Below are 19,718 nucleotides of genomic sequence, written 5' to 3'. Positions count from 1 at the left end.
TTTGGCCATATCTTTCTCTCATTCTGAATACAGACCACTGGCATGCAATTAAACCAGGTCAACAAGTGGGGCCACACTCCCGCAGAGGGAGTCTATATCTATTATCTGCCATCTCTTCATTTGAGTTGCACTGATGTGGGTGTGTGCATCAGGCTCAGACAGCTTACATGCCTCTTTAGATGAAACTGACTCTTCCTCACATGTTGTCTCATCCCAATACATTTATTTCATAAGTGAACCTCTGTAGGTGAAGAGAAAATCTTCACATCACCGGAATTAATCATCATCCGGCTTCTGCTGTTGTAGTCTCTATCTCAATTCTCCTCTACTTCCCGCCCTGCTCCAGTCCTGCTCCTGTGGATAGCAGGCTTTTGTCATTTCAGTGCCTCTAAGAAAAAACCCTTTATCTTCCATTTCATCATCACTGGTAATGTGTAGTCTGCTCTTCCTCCCCATCTTCTTCATGTACCATGGCAGCTCAATCAGGATGGACGTAAGGAGCTCGTGCATCTTCTTCCTGTTGTGTTGAGGAAGCAGGACCATGGGTTTATGCCTCTTCTTCAGATTCTTTGCTCAAGGTCGCTCTCCAGAAGGTATATGAATACCAGTGCAATTTATACTGAATTGAAATTACATCAAAAGCATTCCCTGACAATAAAAGACTCCTCCTACGTCTTTAAGAAATTAGGGGAAACAAATTATTGCTTTTGTTCTAGCTATAGCAAAGCAAAACAGCGCAAAGCAAAACATATTTAAATTATCCTGACATTTATAAAGGATGTTAAAATTTGGTCATAAAGTTGATGACTTGGGTTAACAATCCTATTTACCACATGAGGCCAAAACATGTGGTGTAATACTGTTTTATCAATGCCTTCTTTCAAGCAACCTTTCTCACTCTTTAATTAGAAATTCAGCCTCTTTATCCTCCCACCCAAAATTTCCTGCGTATCACTGCATGAAAAATCTTTTTCTGCTACTGGCAGAAATGGCAAAGATCTCATTCATATTCAAAGTGGAAGAGTGGGAAAACAAAAACCCAAGAAAACAGTAAGACTGTCACCCACCCACTCAGTTCATTGCCCTGAATTTTTTAACTGTCAGTGTTGAGTATTAGTAATCTGAAAGAATGTTTACTAATTCAAAGGATCACAGCTGTTTATACTATTTTAACACATGTCTGAAAATAAATAATAATTATTAATGCTAATCAATACAAGTAGTAGGAAAACAAGAAAAGGAAGTTGGCTGATCCAAAGTAGATTTTTTTTTTTTTTCAAAAAGTGCATATCCAAACAAAGATGAAGATTGGATAGCAATAAGCAATGGTGGCTGCCTGTATAATTAAAGTTATTTGGATAAATCAAGCAGCAAACAGGATACAGGTGAAAAAATTGTTTATTAAAGTAGATTAATCATAATATGGAATTGATGGTCTCTACATTTTCTCTGTTCTTTAGAGAATTTTTGTGCTAATATATGCATACTAAATGTTTAACTGTAGCTGATTAATTTTAGTATGTCTATTTTTTTACTAACTATAGGAAAGTTCTCACTTGATCTGGTAAGTTTCTGAAATAGTAAGACCATAATTGTTAACAGAAGGGAATGCTGTGCCATTGAAGCAGTTTATAAACTTCTCCCTGACATGTCAGGATTTTTAAACTGCCCGTCACAGAGTAAAAAGGTAATAGTTACTAAACACAGCAAGCTGACAAAAAAGAGAAAGTCTGCTCAACAGATGAAATGTGAAAGAATCAAACACAGAAGTTCATTAATAAGTTCAGCACATCTCTCCAACCATGGTTATCTCCATTAGACAAATTTAACCTTTCCATTTGTTTAATTCTTCCTGTATTTTATTGATTACATGAATAGATTGTCTTTACTTTACTAGACAGTTAAAGGCCTATCCATTACAACAAGCCTGAGCAAACCCCAAAAGTATAAGCACAAATGATTGAATTACACAGTCAGTTGAAGGACAATTTTCTTTTCAGTGACACATTATGTTGGATTAAATATTACACTTTTCTTTATATAGAGAGAAACATATAGCATGTACTGTGCTTCTCTGTTACCACACAATGTATATCAAATAATGGCAACTTAATTTGCAAATTCCTTTTTGTTTGTTTAAGAATGAGAAGCATACTGCATATTCAGAAATGTCATGCTTCTAATATCAATTCATTCTCTTTTTACTGTGTTTGCTTATAATACTTCTACAGTAGAATCTCTAAGTATCATAATATGAGAAATAGATTATTTTTAAAAATGAAAAATACTGTTCCGTGTTAATGTTACTATTAATATTCAAAAGCATAATTTAAAAAATGACAGACAATAAATTACCTGAGATAAGCTTTCGTTTCTGTATTTGAAAATATTGACACTGGTTTGTTTTATTTACTCAGCATAGATCTGTACATAAAATGTTTTTCATGTGTACTACAGATTTCTATTATAATTAGAAATGACATCTCTTCAATGTGATGCCTTTTGGAAAATAACTTAATAGAAAAGCCATTTGCTACTAACATATTAAGGAATTACATCTGACAACAACTTTCAAAGTCAGCACTTTGCCTTAGAAGTATGGACTGAATTAGTTACAAAATATATCTGATTGCAAAATGCTGGCATGACTATGACAATACAGCAAAACCAAACTATCTATAGCTAGTTCCAGAAAATAAGGGTGTAATTTCCTAAATAATACGAAGTCATCTGTTGTTAAATATGCACTCATGAGGACAGAACAGTCTCAAGACAGACCAAGTGCCGTCGTTTCCAAGTGGTCCGTGGGAGGGTTGGCACAACAGAGGAAGAACTGACCGTGTATCATCATCTACTCTTGGACACTAGATTGGGGTCAGAGAAAGTATTTGTGCTGTGAAGTAATGAAGTGAGTGTCACAGTTCTAGTTCTACTAGCTGCTCCAATGGAAACTGTGATGCTGATCTGGTCTTTGTATGAGATCTTTAGGCACAGGATAACTGAAAGGTATTTGGTTTTATATTTCTTTTTAAATTTATTGGGGTCCAGCTCGTGTAACCTTATGACACTGGTATCACTGGATTTCAGTAGCCTTTTTTTTCAAATAGCAATTTTTTTTCAAAATTACACTAAAAAAATTTAATATTTGAAGTAAAAGCCAGTTACTGATGTGATTGTTCCATGGTAAATATGTTTTCTTAGATGTTTTCTATGTTTTTAGGAGTTTTTTCTTTTACCATCATAACATCATTGCAATAGTGTTAAGTTTTAATCTTTCTGTAACTCACTTCTTAACAACACAGCTAAAAGACACTTCTAACATTAGAGTGAATCACCACTGCTTTTTAAGGTAAATTAAGTAAATTGAATACCCTTCAGTAAAAGTAAAAATTTGTTTAGCTATGGGAGCTAATCCAGTGTATTTCATACAGCACTATAATTCTGTATGAAAACAAAAGAAAAAACCTCCAAAGCGATATCCTTGCCTCCAACCTATACGTAACTTTGTTTTTCCTAAGACTGTTCCTTTGAAAGTGGTAGATACAGTATTAATTTTAAAAATTTGATCACTTCAGAGAAATCTGTTTTTTTCTGGTTTTCATCAACTTTATACAAGTCAATGGCTCCCACCCTCAAAGGCTTTCATAAACTTAGCATAAAATCCCAGAAAAAGTAATAAGCAATAAGTTAGATGTCTAAAATACAAGGTTCTGGCAACTATAAAAATTAAATGTCTAAATCATAGAATCATAGAATGGCATGGGTTGGAAGGGACCCCAAGGATCATAGAGCTCCAACCCCCCTGCCACAGGCAAGGCCAATATGCTAAATATGAAATTGCCTCTATTAAAAGTAATTTTATGTATCTTTGAAAAGTTCAGATATACCTCTAATCTTGCCATTATTTTATAAAATGACTTCTTATCTTGGTCTAATTTGTGGCATAAGGAAACAAAACGCCTCCACAACTGAGATGATTAAAGGCTAGCAAATGTAAATAAAAAAACCCAGCATACTGGAGGGGATAGGATGAAAAAAAAAGTGCTGAAGCATGCATGTATTGATATTACTTGAAATTTAGCAAAGTTTTACTCTTAAGTTTAAAAATCCAAAAAGTCTTCTCTTTCAGCTAAATTTCTATCAAATCAATTATTTTTTGTGGAATGCAAATTCTACTTTCCATGAAAGGAATTGCTTTGTGATTCTATATATAATCTGTGAAAAGGCACTTTTGGTGAAATCCATACTAATTGAAAATCATCGTTTGTTTTCTAAAGGAGGGATATTTGAAAAGCAATACTTAGCACTTTTCAAGTAAAAACATGAATCCTTTGTATATGATAATGCAAACCATGCAGCAATGCTGGGACAAAGCATGAGATGGACCCACATCCCAGATTTTAAAATGAAAATCACACAGACATGCACATATTATTGCTCCATACCTGTATAAATTTCTGCAAAAAATAGAAAAAAACAAAAGTTCAAAATACTGTTTAGATACACTTTTTCTTGTAAAGTACACACATTTATAATTGCTAAACAATGTAGATATGTCTGTATTCACATCTGTGCATTTCACATTTCAATATAAAAGCATGCTTCACTGTTTCTCAGAAAATAAAAGAAGAATAATATTAAGGTAAACAGTTACCATAAATGTATTTCCTGCCTAAATACGTGGGAATGCTTTTAATCTGTTTTTATTTTGTCTTTGTTTATTACATCAGAATTCAACTGAAATTATTAATAAATGTGGAAAAGTTACAGAAACCTGATATCAAACTATTTTTTCCCTTATGGCCTAAGACTTGTAGGTGTTATTTTCATTATATAGTAATGGCCACTTTTAGTTCAGGTGGCCAAAAGACTTCTGTGTTTTGAGATGCTGTTTTCATCTTCTTAAAGTTTGACAGATTGACCAGACTTTATTTCAAGCAGATGCTACCAGGATGATTTTATTACTTCTACCTGTGTATTGGAGGATGACCCTACATAGGCATCACAGAGAAAAGTCATAGAATCATAGAATGGGCTGGAAGGGACCATAAAAATCACTTCCAACCCTCCTGCCATGGGCACGGACACCCCTCACTAGACCAGGTTGCTCAAGGTCCTATCCAACCTGGCCTTGAACACTGACAGGGAGGGGGCAGCCACCACTTCCCTGGGCAACCTGTTCCAAGTAAAGCAGCAAACATCTGTTTCATCAGCAAGGAAAAAACCCAACCAAACAAACAAACAAAAAAAAAAAACCTCCAAAAACCAAACAAAAAAACCCCCAACAACAAACCCCCACACCTGAAATTTGGTAAACTTTTCTTTGAGCAACAGCGATGCCCTCATAATTTGTAGGGCAGATGGGGAAAATACAACCATATTTTATCTTTAAAAAAATTGTGGTTTGCACATACTTCATGGAAAATTAAGGGACAAATACATACAGATTCTCATTTGCAATGAATATGCCTTCTATCATCTACATAACTTAAAGCTCTTTACTATAACTACGCTTCTTGTACACCATTCTCACACAGAATGACTCATGAATTTAAAACCTCTTATCTGTTGTAGATGGTTGGATTTACACATGCAATATTCCCAGAGTACTTACAGCTGTAAAGGCTTAGAAATTTTTTTGTCCCAAGCTGCAAACTGAAAGCAGAGCTCAAACTGGAACACAAGCCTCAGTGAATTTAAATGGGCAGATTTAAGCAACCAGAGCTTTTAGAGATGCCTTTGGGTTCTTGGTGCTGTTCTGGAAGGCCATGGGTCTCGTACAGATCTTGTTGTATCTGCCAGATCCTTGTGAATATTTAATGTGCCCAGGAGTGTATAAATTGATACTAGAAATGGCTACACATAAGACTTGCTCTCTGAAGCCTTTCATTTTGGATGCGGAAAGACCAGAATTTATCTATCTAGATAGAAATAATAAAAAAATTTGTAGAAATTAAAAAAAAAAATCTGTAGAAGTTCTGCAGTGACTTCTTATATAAGCCAACAGCAAGTCCCAGTTTATACTGATTCCCACTTAGGCACTGCATAGCCTTTTAGACCAACCTTTTTCTTTATTGCTTAGAGGTAATGCATATTTTCTAGGTGATATACCACAAATGTGGCCACTCTGCTTCTCTACCTGGGAAAAAAGCTCCTATGTGATGCAAAGTGCCCTTCATAGCTCTATGCTCTAGTTTTATTTTTCCCCTAAATAAAGTTTTATTTGGCTTTTCAGTGTCAAGAGAGTGGCAAAACCAGGTATAAAATGATGTTGAACAGGAGACATTCTTTTATGCTCTTACACTGAGATATGCTAGAAAGAGCCACAGGTCTTGCAAAACTGCCTCTTTGCATGGGTCTTGGCACAGGAAAGACCGAGATTTGGCCTGTGAGCACTGAAAAAGTAATTGCTCCATTATCTCTACTCTAGTTTTTTGCCTTCATGAGCACTTACATTTCTTACTTATTATCTATTTTCTAATTAGCTGTTCCTGTAATAGAGTGTCCTATACTGAAAACTCCATTATTACTCTTGCTTTTCAACAAACTTAAGCATTTTTTTTTCTGCTGAGTTGCCTTTCTCACTAGTTTACTTTCTTTTGCAACATGTTTAATGGGCAATTACCATTTTTGCTTTAATCTTAAATAGAACACATTTGGAGACATGTGTCATTAAGGCTGCAACAAATAAGTAGACATTTCCTCAGAACTGAATTTCCATTTCCCTCTACAAGTAAATACATTTAATGAAAAAGGTCATACTTATTAGCAACATCTAGACCAAACACACATGGTGCATTTTTTTAAATGAATCATGTAATATTTTGGATCAAAGTATAAACTTCTTTGCTTCATTTATTAAAAGCAAGTAACTAAAAAATGTATTATTTTTTTAAGAAGAAAAAGGAAAATATTCATGTCATATTAATATAGGGCTATCACATACCAAATATACAATCTCTACCTGAAAGGAACATTTTAATTCTTTTTTCCCTCCTGAGGTTTCTTTGGGAATAGCAGAATACTGGCTCAGTCCATGGGTCCCAGAAATGCTGGTAGTTTGGTTCACCTTTTCCTTAAATACCAGTGTAGAAAATGGGGAAAATCTGCACTTGATGTGCGACTGCAAGATCTGGTTTTAATTTTCAATCTCAAGTAAGAATAAAGCAGCCTTAAAAGTCCTGATTTATTTTCTGTAAAAATTAGCTGGTCTAGAAATCGCAGTGGGATCGTCCTTTTGCATGCTAAGAACCACGAAAGGCAGCATTACTGATACAGGGACAATCCCACTTTTCTACACTCTCAGCAAAGACTTAATTTCTAATAGTTACCTTTAACTTCATTGATGTGTGATACATGAAATGTTGGCACTTAGAAGTGGTGAACAGTAAACTTGCATTTATAGATATGGACCTGGTTATTAGAAGAATATTTTAATATTTACAGCAAGGTTCTGATAAAAAAACAAAACCATCAATACATCTAAGTATGGATGAACACAACTAACAGTTGGGGTAAAACACTTTGAGATGCCTTGAAAGCAGATAGGTGATTCTGGGACAACTCTAAAGTGCAAGAAGGACTCATCTACTATGTAGTGGGCCAGTTTTACTAAGAAACAGTACACCAGTGTTTATCAGTTGATCATTTAAGCAAGTCTTCTACTAAGATACAATTGAATGCACTACAGGCATCCATCCTGTTCCCTTCATACAACTGAGCAGGTACACGATAAAATGTGTAAACTGATGTGCTCCTCTGCTTTAAGTTATATGAAGGCTTAAAACTAAAGAAAGCAAATAAAACTGTAGCAATCAAAAAAAAACATTCTGATTTTTCTGGCACAGATGGAAGAATATAATGAGTTTCGGCCTTGGGCTATTTATTTTGTTATAAGACAAAAAATGTACTTTGCTAAATTATAATGGAGACCAGCCATGGACTGAAAAATATGTTAGGTTTGAGCGTGGGAAAAATATTTTTTACTCATTAGCATAAAAGATTAAGGGGTTTTATCTTTTTCAGTGAAAATTAAAGGGCATGTTGTTTTTAAAATGTGATTGTTTCAACTTCTGCTTCCTCATATTCTGTAAATAAATACTTTCAAGTCTGCATTTAACATGCTTCCACATGGAAGGAACAGCATGGATATAAGTATTGGTAAAATATAAATAAAGTTTAACAATGGGGAGTATAAAATTTATTAAATTGCACTGTTCTTGAATTGTGTTCTAATTTTTAATGGAACAAGACAGTATTTCGTGATAGACATGGGAGTTTTCATTCTACCTTCCATGAAACTATTAGGACCCCTAAATGAGATGCAGTCTCACAATATGTTTCACACACACTCTGCTCTTTTCTGAAGCACTTAATATCAATTCCATAATAACTGTGATTCTATTAGGAAGGCTAGAATTGTAGAATCAATATCATAATAGAAAAGTTATTATAACAACTCCCCAGCTAGGATAATATAATGGAATCAAGCTCATAAGAGGCTGAGAGGCTTAACACTGCAATAGATAAATTACTGCCAGAGACTATCAGTGAAAATATATTGGCCAGAACTATAGCTGTTTGCCTCCCGTTGCTAATATTAAAATGTTTGATTTGTCCTGCACCCAAATTTAATTTATCTTTCTTCCTGCTTCTGGTTCCAGTAGTTACTTTGCCAGTAGGGAATGCAACAGGAAAAAAACTGATCCCCTTTCTTTGTTTTCAACTTGAGAATGTCCTCTGTAAAAAATGTCCAATATAATCTGGCATAGATTTCTTTTTCTTTCGTCAAATCTTGTGTTTCCTCCAAACCAAGGTCAAAAGAGTTATGATATAAAAGTATATGGACTTTGAAGTTTATTATTGTACACATTATCAAGACTACAGGAAAAGTTCTATGATTTTGGAAAACAGAGGTTCAATTTTCTCCTCCACAGTATAAGGAACTTGTCTGAAATAGGATGAAAAGAGTTCAATTATCATATTTAGTAATTAAAACATTATTAGCAGTTGACAAGTATGCTATTTCATATCTGGAAGTCGTACAAGTTTCTTCTGTTTCCTTTTGAATTATAAATAAATGGACTGCCTGTATCCTCATTCTGGTCAGCTGAACATTTTGGAAAAATGGAAAGTAGCAGTTTTAGTGGCAATAATCTCAATGAAATACTAGACTATATAGAAAGACCAGTGAGCTACAATAGTGATGGGAAAATCCTCTGTTAGGAGAACGTTGATGGAGAGGAATATATTTGATTGGTCGCTGTTAGGGTTACAGCAACAGCATTCAAAGTCATACTTCTCCAGAGCTCTTTGTGCATTTACTTTACCATGGAAATTGGATTTTCTAAAAAGGTTTTTGCCCATAGGACAACTAAAACATCATTCACAGATCAGATGTGCAGGGTTAATTTACACATCCTGGACTTTCAGGAAAAATCCAGGTACATGCCACTGCTCAAGCATCTTTGTTCTTAAAAGCTCTGTAAGTCTTCCTGTATTCTACAGAAGCCAGTGGAATGAAAAAAATATTTAGTCAAAGTACACAAATCTATGCTTTAAAAAAAAAAAACATACACACAAGAAAAATACAGGAAATCATGAGTATACAATACTACTTTAATACAATTTCTGTTTATTTACACCTGTAGGAGAAATGTAAAATTTTGTTAAAATATAAAAGTATATATTCAGGATAGCAAGAAGTTTGCAGAACATAAAAATGAGAAGTAGCTATACTTGTTCTCAAAAGAAGTGAAATGCAAACAAAGCAAAAAAAGAGAGTTTTCCTTTTTTTCTTTTTAAAAAGAAGAGGAAATAAAGGGGAAGAAAAATGGAAAAATGAAAACTTCCTGTCTGTAAACTTGCATAGTCTCTTTGTAAAAAAAAAACAAATTAGAATAGTCAAAGAAATTGAAAAGAAATAAGTATAAACGTACACTGACCAGTTTCTACAGATAGAATCCATTTACAGCTTAATCTGACAGGCACTCTGTTTGAAGGCACCTGTGTGTCCAAATCATGCACTGAATTCCTCAGTTCTATGCTCTGTATGGTAGAGGTATGCTGCTTTTTGCTGGGATAGAGTTAGTTTTCTTCACAGTAACTAGTATGGGGCTGTGTTTTGGATTTGTGCTGAAAACTGTGTTGATAACATAAGAACGTTTTAATTACTGCTGAGCAGTGCTTACAAAGAGTGAAGGGCTGTTCTGCTTCTCACACCATCCCACCTGCGAGAAGGGTGAGGGTTCACAAGAAGCTGGAATGAGAACAGCCAGGAGAACTAACCCCAACTGACCAAAGGGGTATTCCTTACCATATGATTTCATGCTCAGCTCAGACAATAGGGAAGAAGAAGGAAGGTGGGAGATGTTCAGAGTTACGGTGTTTTTCTTCCCAAGTAAGTGTTATGCATGATGGAGCCCTGTTTTCCTGGAGATGGCTAAACACCTGAGTGCCGGTGGGAAGTAGTAAATTAATTCCTTGTTTTGCTTTGCTTGTGTCTGCAGCTTGTGCTTACCCTATTAAACTCTCATTATCTCAATCTGTGAGATTTCTCACTTTCATTCTTCCAATTCTCTCCCCCGATCCTGTGAGGGGAGAGTGAGATGTGTGCTACTTTGCTGTCAGCTGGGGCAAAACCACAAGAGTCCATTTTGGCTCCCAGTGTGTTCCTAATAGTGGTGCATACCTTCCAAGTGAGATTCTGTGATGGGAGAATCAAACTATTACAATGTATTATGGAAATACAACTTCAGATTTCTTTCCAAGTAAATGACAACATTCATAATGTAGCATTTATGCTTTTCCACTAGCAGAAGCAGCAAGACACTATGTGAAAATACTAATACCCCCCCATATATTCCTATATAAATTTACGCCATTAAAATAATATATATATATACTTTCTTAATAAATTAATCTGTAATTAGTCCACAGTAACCTAAATATTTTCACACAGTTAGAAAATATATTTTAACTACCCATTGTGCTGGCTTACTGTGAAAGAGACTACATTTACAGCAGATTAATACTGAAGAAACAGATGGTGTGTAGCTGAGGTAGAGTTTTCATATTAAATTAATTCTGGTTTTATTTATAAATCTAGGTAACATTGGTATAAGAATTTGATCTTGCCAGGTACTGAGTAAAGAACTAAACAGTCAAAAATGTTTTCTTTCAACAAGAATCTTATAGATTCTAGACATTCTGTCTCAAGAATATTATGTTTTCAGAGGATCTCAGTTACCATTTATGAATCTTACCAGCAGGGCTTCCTTTTTCCATTGAGAGTATTAGACACTGCTAGTGTCTCAAATGATAGCTACAGAAATGTTGACTTTCTGAAATGTTAATCATATAAATATTTAAATGCATACCAAAGTCATCTGAAAATCTGGCTCCTTGTGAAACAAATGCTTAAGAGACCAGTATTTCTAAACCTACACAGAAAATTATTTCACATCTTTCTGAGCAGAAGCAATGCTGATACTTCAGCACTCATTTACGGGTTATTAAACTAGATTTTATTCAGCAGAACATAAATTAAAACTAATAAAAATGACAAACTAAATTTTGACCATTAACTAAAATAATAACAACAAACATTAGAGCTCACTCTTCTCTCATGAATGATGAATTTAATGCAACCATCTTCCCTAAAGGGGAAAAGCCCTGCTGTCTCAACATACCAAGAAAATTGCTGTTTAATGGTTATTCTGGAATCCGAAGTATGTATCATTATATTGAACTGCAGGAGGAAAAATGTGTTTATACTTAATTTATAAATCAACAAGCGCCTTTAATTGAGATCATCACTTGAACTGGATTTTGCTGAAGAACACCACACAATTTATTACTTCAAATTATTTTAGCAGTGAGTATTTAAAATTACCCCCCCAAATTTATATGAAGTCACAATAAAGTTTGGATTTTAAATATATTTCCTTTAAATGCATCAACAGAAACAATTGCACACAATTAATGGATATGAAGATAACTAGAAATTGTTTTCTGAGAATGAAAAAAATAATTTAGAGAATGCCAGGACCAATCAAATTAGAGAGAAAAATGTGTAGAAAGGCACCAGTCTTTCTGATGGCAGCTTAATGAGCATATGCATCTCATTTCGTAAGTCATCTTACTCTGTTAACAGACTGATTTTTAAAATACCCTTTTTGATTAACAAACATTTGTAGTAGATTTGTAAACAAAGTTTACTTCACATTACTTGGAGCCTAAGGCATAATTGGCTGGTCACTTTAAAAGCTTTGCTTGAGAAAATGAAGGACTAATAATAATGTAGGAAGAGTGAAATGAGTTCAGACAATTGACAGAAATGCTTTCTAAAGTTAATTATGTTTGCTTTCCCCTCTCCCTTGGTGTTCATTACCTTTAAACGGAGCCACACATTGGCAGAAGTAATTACCAGGTTGGTCAATGCAGGTGGCTCCGTTCTTGCAGGGAAATGAAGCACACTCATCTATGTCTGTTTCACATCTTGCACCTTTGAAAAGACGAAAGATACGAACATTTAGTAAGACAATCAGGTGCCAATTTGTAATTCATTTGCAACACAAGAATGTCAAGTGAGTTGTGATAGAGAAACTAACATAAATCAGCCAAATAAAGAAGAGTGCATACAAATGTCAGCATCCATTTAATTCTTATTACCACAAATACATAAGAACTTATTTCTGAGTTGAAAAATGGTAACTAATCTTCCCTGTTTGTGGAAGCTTTGAAGGCGTTTTTAAATGCAGACTAATTTATATTGTGCTATTTAGTTTACAGATGGAGTCAGTGTTCCAGTTTTTTGGTATGCAAATGAAACATTAGACCAGGGCAGATAAAGAGAAATGAGAAGGAAACACTAGAAAATTGGTCAATGATATCTTAATGGATGCTTTGTGGACTGCCTCAATGTGGAAAACAATGTTTACTATGAGTACAACTCACCAGTAAAGCCAGGTAGGCAGATGCATTCATAGCCACTGGTAAGGTCTGCACAGGATGCATTATGAAGGCATGGAGAAGAGTGACATTCATTTATATTTGCTTCACAAGTTGTGCCTATAAATATACAATCAGGGAAAGGGGAGAGAATTTACTGTATAGCGTGTATAGTTAAATACTGACATTTACTTTAATTAAATATAGCTCACATACAGGAATCTATTTGAAACTCTTTATATTCAGTTTTGGGCATCTGTGACAGTATGTTCATACTTGTAATGTTTAAGCTATTCACTAATTTTCCAAAAAGATTAAAAGTTGAGTCACTGAAAAGATTCCTAAGGCTTAAAGGAATTTTCCTATTATATGAAGACAAAAGAATAGAAATCAATTTGCATTAAATATAATCGACTGCATTGCAATGACATAAGAGAAAATGTTCCTGTATTCATGATAAAGCAACAGATGTACTCACGGACAATGGAAGAAGAAATCCAGGGTAGACAAGAACACCATTTATTCCAGTCTAGATTATGGCTAACATAACCACTTCTCTTCTTAAAGTATAAAAACCCTCTGCTGCTAATATTACTGAGTGAACCTAATTTTTTATCATTTGAAGAATAAATGAAAAATGACATCAATTCAGAGATTTGGGGACTTACAAGAATTTTAATAAATAACATTGCAAGTGATAGTTGTTCTGAAAATAACTAGCAGTAGAAATATAATATTTTGCCCTGTGACATCTGAATTATAGATTGCTTTTTACTTCAATGATTAAAAATCCACGATGTTTAAAAAATTGATGCACTGAAAAGAAAATGGATGCACTTTAAATTCCTAATCTGACCTGAAAGCAAAGAATGGCCACAGCTATTAAGGCATCCACTTAGCAAAGTGATTACATTTTTCATTTAAATTGTACAAATATGCCAAGAAAAAAACCTTTCACGTCCATTTTTAACTCAGATTCTGCTATATTAAATCTGCCAACAGTTTAAAAAGCTTAAAGAAAACAGTATATGATTTTTCCAGTATATGCCACTAATCCATTGTCAACATCTAAGCCAGCATCTAGTAGAAAACACCTAGTTCAGTGCTGTCATGAAAACAAAGTAGATAACTTCAGCCAAGAACCACTTATCCTGATTTTACGTTTATAACTTCAGATGACAATAAAAAATGCAGCTCATTTACATACGTTAAAATTAGCGTACAACTCAGTGTAGATACATGAATTTATAGTTCCATAGATTTTTTATACCTTGAAATCCATCCTGACAGATACAACTGAAGGCATTCAGATGATCAACACAAGTTGCTCCATTGTGACAAGGGTCACTAAGACACTCATCCACCTCAATCTCACAATTATTACCTGGGAAGAAGTTAAGGATCCACTTAATTAGGAACATGGCACTGGTGTGTCACCACTGCAAGCAGCAACAACATTAAATACCTGAGGTTATTTAGTACAGGTAACTTTTACCAATGAGCTATAATTTATTTTTGGTGGATTAATTTCCTGTTGATTACAGGCAAAATTGAAATGTATATATAATGTTCAAAAAAAAATGTCATGGGAACTTTATGGTTTCATCTATAGGTGTACTCAAAAAATTGCACTTTTTCATATATTAAGGGCTGTAAAGTCCTGAGTTTTCCCAAAACGTCACAGAAATGCAAGTATTCGAAGACTAAATATTAAATTATCACAGTCTTTTTCTGTAAAATACATTTTCATTCATTTATTAATTTCTAATTTTATTATGAAGCTCTCTGGGAAATATTAGGAAAGGTTTTACATTATCACCAAATATTTTAACAAAGTTTTCTTTGAAACTAATAATCAAAAAGATCTGGCCATATATTTGTACCTATGCAGAGATAAAACTATAGATGCTGAAATCTAGTTGAGAAACAATATTTTTTTCTGGCTTTTGAGGTAGAACAAAGCTCAGAAAGTATTTGTTTGCATTTTGTATATGAATTACCCAAACAGATGATAATGGCTTCAGATTTATTATTACTTAAGCCTAAAAGGTAGGTTAAAAATTCCTGATTGTTTCAGAGGGGTTTCGAGGGCATTATCTGGACACAGAAAAAGTATAAACTATAAAATACTAATCTACTATTATGTAGATATAAGAATTTAAACAAACATTTCAATAAAGCCTCATCAAGAATTGTCACAAATAACATCAAACAATTTATATTTTGATAATAGTAAAATAGAAAAAGGATATAGCATTCCATTATATTACAGACACATATACCACAGCTATTAAATTACAGATTATTTCCTTGAAATTGATGCCTACATTAGGATGTAGAACAAGAATTTAAGAGGTATGGAGTCTACTCAAGATCCCAATTCCTCTGGTTGCCTGTGTCCTTTCTCCTTGACAGATTCTGGAGTCGTCATACTCCTATGTAGGAACTCTGTCAAAGTCCCTGCAGTTAGGATGGAACTGGGCTCCAGATCTGATCTGCCACTCAGGGAATTCCTACTGCATTGGATTATTTCATCATACAGAACATCTAAAATAATTGAATCTGTATCTAGAATGGTGTTTGGATTTTGTTATTGTTTTTTTTTGTTGTTGGGGGGAGGTTTATGGGGTTTTTTTAAACACTATAATCTGGAATTACCATGACAGTATGCTGACATAACCAAACTAATTTTAATCTAGTCAGAGTCTCTACTAATGACAATGACCTGCAGGGTAGTTTTAAGCCTGAGTAGTTAAACCTGCACAGGATCTCAGATGCGGATTTGGCAGTTGAGACCCTTGTTACTGCAACCTTATTGTTACAGGAAGCACAAGGCAGATAAATTAAGGTCAACTTGCATATGGCTGGGAGTTGCAGTGTAAAACAGACTCCCTGTCTAAAATAGAGTAAAGTAAGAGTTACTGGAGTGGAAATAGTCCCTTATAGTCAGTAATTTTTACAGCTGAATACTCTTACACAGGCAGGTACTTTAGTGTGCCAGAAAACTAAAGTTGTTTCTGCCTGAATCAGAGGCACTAAGCTAAATTATAGGTATTACTACTTTTGAATAACCTTCTTTTCTGTGGCTTAGGACTGACTTAAACAGATGTTAAACAACACTTCTTTGAACCCACCTATAAAACCAGGTGCACAGAAACAAAGATAGCCACCCAATATATCTTTACAGATGCTGGATGCTCCACATGGTTGTGACAGGCAGGCAGCGTGTGCTTCGCACAACTGACCAGTAAAACCTGATGAAAAATAGAGTAACAGAAGACATAAAAACTTTATCACCACATTTATTCTGAGAAAAAAGACAAGTGAGAAACCAATTTTGATAAGTACCTTTATGCTTTTTGTTTCAAAATTTTATTTAGGACAAAATAAAATACTGTAGTTTCTTTGAAAGTTTGGGTTTCATATACAAAGCAGTTCTTATTAGAACAGAAGAATTGCATGATAAAGCCATACTTGCAGTAGTATAAAACCCACTCAAGATACAATGAGTCAAGAGAATTTGATAGAATGTCAATTTCTTCAAGTGTTTTTTATGCAGATATTCCTAATCTTATTGAAGTATCAGTAAGCATACCTTTGATAAGCCTTCCCATTTTTACTGTAGTGTACTTCACACCACACTAAAACACATACTATGTTTTCAAGCCAAAAAAGGAAATTGTTCAAATATGTTCCATTCTAAAGCAGATATTACAAGATGTGATAGGCTTGACAGCTTATTGGTTTTGATTTTTTGAACCAGTTAACTTACAGTTAATAAGAAGCCTAATTTTGTGAAACACGGAGCATTTGTGTTTCCTGTTGATGGCTACATATGCACAAAATTTTAAAAAGAAATTAAAATATAAAATATAAATTTACATTCTTCAATTATATTTGTCATGGTATTATACTTGCTGAAGCCATCATAGAGCAATAAAATCATTGTTGATGACAGCACGTTTATACTCATACACAATAAATATTTGGAAGTAAATATTCTTTGCCTCACTGAAAAATAGTTGTTTTCAAAACCAATAAATATCTTCTAATTAAATGATATCAAGCAATTAAAAAAAAATGTGTGTGGAGCTAGGATCCAAGTGCTGAATATAAATGACAGGTTTCAAACTAGACATTTCCGTTTTAAATTTTGTCATAAAAACATCAGTGTGTTGCAGTATAAGAACTATAGCTTTCTTGTCTCCTATTAGCAGAACACTTTAAAAGTTTCTAAAGATTTTTAGATTCTTGCAAAAATAATGTTCCAGCAAAGATCAAGAGAGACTGGACCAATTTATTCTAATTTAACAATTACAGCATGAAAAGCCACTAAAGACTTAAGACAGAGATCTGCTTCAGTGAGCTAAACAAAATTAATTCCAACATCTCATAAACTTGGACACCAAGTGTGGTTGAAGATCTGAACTTCACATTTTTAGAAAAGATTTGTAAAGGAATGTTGTGGTTCTAGTAGCATAGGTATTACCAGAACAGATTGTAGCGTGACATCAAGTTGCCCCTTATCTGACCTTCATTTCATCAGTGTTTTACACAACAAGGAGAAAAAGGAAGAATCTTTGGTCAAAGATGCTCAAACAAATCTGTAATCCTACAGTATAGTGTGACAGCTTTAACAATGGAAACATAATCCTGTTTTTATAGCGGTAAGTGCAGATCAAGCGCAATACATTATTACAAAATTGTTCAAATTCATTCCTGCTAAGGCCTAGTTTAGCATGGTCTTGAAATTAAAGGAAATATAAACCATGTCCTTCTGGCATGACTGAAGAGGTCCTGACCTGAACAGCTGGTTAGATGAGATGACAGCAACATTTGACCATCAGGGTAAATTGCTGAACCATATTGTGGTTTAGAAATCCTGGCTTCTAAAAAAAGCCTTTGAGGCATAAATACAAGACAATGCATATTAAAACCAGCCTACAGTTGCAGTCACTTTGGTTTCAAAATCAGTAGATGCAGAAAGGTGTCTTCAAGCTATGTTTCTATTCCACCTTGAGTGCCAGCTGTGCCACCTCCTCAAACAGCTGTTTTTCTTCCCTGTTGATTGCTATTAAAAATTTAAACATCTCTGTCATCTTTGTCTTCATAAAGACATGTTAATATCTGCTTACTGAAGTACTGCATAAAACTGAAATAAAAAATTATGATGAAGTAGTAAAATGGAAACATTAATCAATAGTTGTAACAGATATACACAGATATATGTATAACTGTTACATGTGTTTATGTGAATGTTATCCAAGTGGGGGTACTCAAAATTGAAAAGCAAATATTTTTTGTTTGAAAAATTAAAAATAAATATAATAACTTTATTGACGGGAAATAGCATCTTGACCTACATATGCTTTTATTTCTGTGCTTTGAATTAATTATCAAAGTATTGCAGTATGGACAAATCTATCCAAAGTAAATATATGAAGTTGAGGAGCAAAGGGTGGACATTTCAGGGCATATCTTTAATATTAAACATATAGTTTTGTATGAAGTTTCTCATCAAAACATATTCAGCAGCAGTACTTAAGCATATACTGTTTCCTGTAAAAAGAAATGAGCAAGCTTTGGTTTATTTTTCTGCTACAGACACTCAAAAGATACTTAATAAATTTAGATAAAGGAAATTTAGGAGCAGATAATTTGATTTTTTAAATATTTTTTTCAGAAGAGCCACATTTGCATTCTTTAGACATTTATTTCTGACAAACTCAAATGCCTCATGACAAAAGTGATTTTTAGTTGTCAGACTGTGACACTTAAACTTTGCAGGGAGATCATTGCATTCTGATCCATTCTGACACAGTCCAGCCACACAGTGATTTGTGGCAATTTCACTACATGGCTCCTTATATTCTGGATGGCAGGTACATCTGAAGCTATTAACTGGAAACCTCACATTAAGGGTTATTGTCAGGGCCAGCAGGACTTGATGTGTGTTCATTCACTCTTATTGAACAAATACTACTTCTGGGGAAAAAGTTATATGGTTCCTGTTAAAATTACAGCTTGGAAAAACTCGAAACAGACTGAAAGAAACACATGTCAGAATTTAAAAACTTCATTTAAAACCTAGACAATGTTTTCTCTGTCATTAAGATTCTTATATGCTAATGGGTTGCTGATTTTTCCTTATTTACACTGGATGTGATAACAACAACATACAAGTCGTATTAATTTGGTTTTTGAAATATAGTATTATTAGGTTTGCCATTAAACACCTATCATAATGAGATCCTACTTTTGCGTGGGTTTTCTAGAATTTCAAATATAAAAATCTTATTTATTGCAAAAATTATACAAAACGTTATTTCAAAAAATTGAGGAAAGTTAAAAAATCCACCTTTGGATGAAAGATGGGGAAAATGCTGCTGATGCCTCAGACAATACAACTGGAAAGTATTTTATTGTGACTATCTGCTCTAATAAATATATGTGATTGTTGTGTTGAAGTAACCAGTCACAACTATAAGACATAATAGAAGATGTTATTTTCTCTGTTGTATTCCTCTTCTGTATACAGTTTCTGGAACTCAGATCAAAACCCACTAAGTCTCTGTAAAACCAATTCAGCAATTGGATGAGAAGAACAGAATTACTCTCTCAAAATTTTAAGCCCTTTATATTCCAAAATTAAAGAGACTGAGAAATTATGCACATGTGACTTTAAGAAAGCCTTTGTGTCCTCCGAAAAGTGCTCATTTTCACCAGCAGATTTCCTGATCAAACAATGGCTGCAATCTGAAAAATGG

General features: G+C 34.0%; 1 protein-coding gene across 1 annotated transcript in view; it reads right to left on the bottom strand.

Moving 5' to 3' along the window:
• Window positions 1–19,718, bottom strand: part of EYS (eyes shut homolog) — a gene marked incomplete at both ends in the record, with an annotated part of 784,773 nt that overhangs the window by 540,417 nt on the left and 224,638 nt on the right. The window contains 4 exons of the mRNA XM_084261159.1: window positions 12,392–12,505; window positions 12,958–13,071; window positions 14,222–14,335; window positions 16,086–16,205. Of these exons, the coding sequence (XP_084117285.1) occupies window positions 12,392–12,505; window positions 12,958–13,071; window positions 14,222–14,335; window positions 16,086–16,205 (462 nt within the window). The remainder of the gene's footprint in view (window positions 1–12,391; window positions 12,506–12,957; window positions 13,072–14,221; window positions 14,336–16,085; window positions 16,206–19,718) is intronic.

The sequence above is a fragment of the Gallinula chloropus genome (genome assembly GCF_964237585.1).
Source record: "Gallinula chloropus genome assembly, chromosome: 3".
NCBI classification, from domain to species: domain Eukaryota; kingdom Metazoa; phylum Chordata; class Aves; order Gruiformes; family Rallidae; genus Gallinula; species Gallinula chloropus.
Note: the sequence above shows the minus strand (reverse complement) of the source record. Positions and strands in the feature narration are given on the sequence as shown.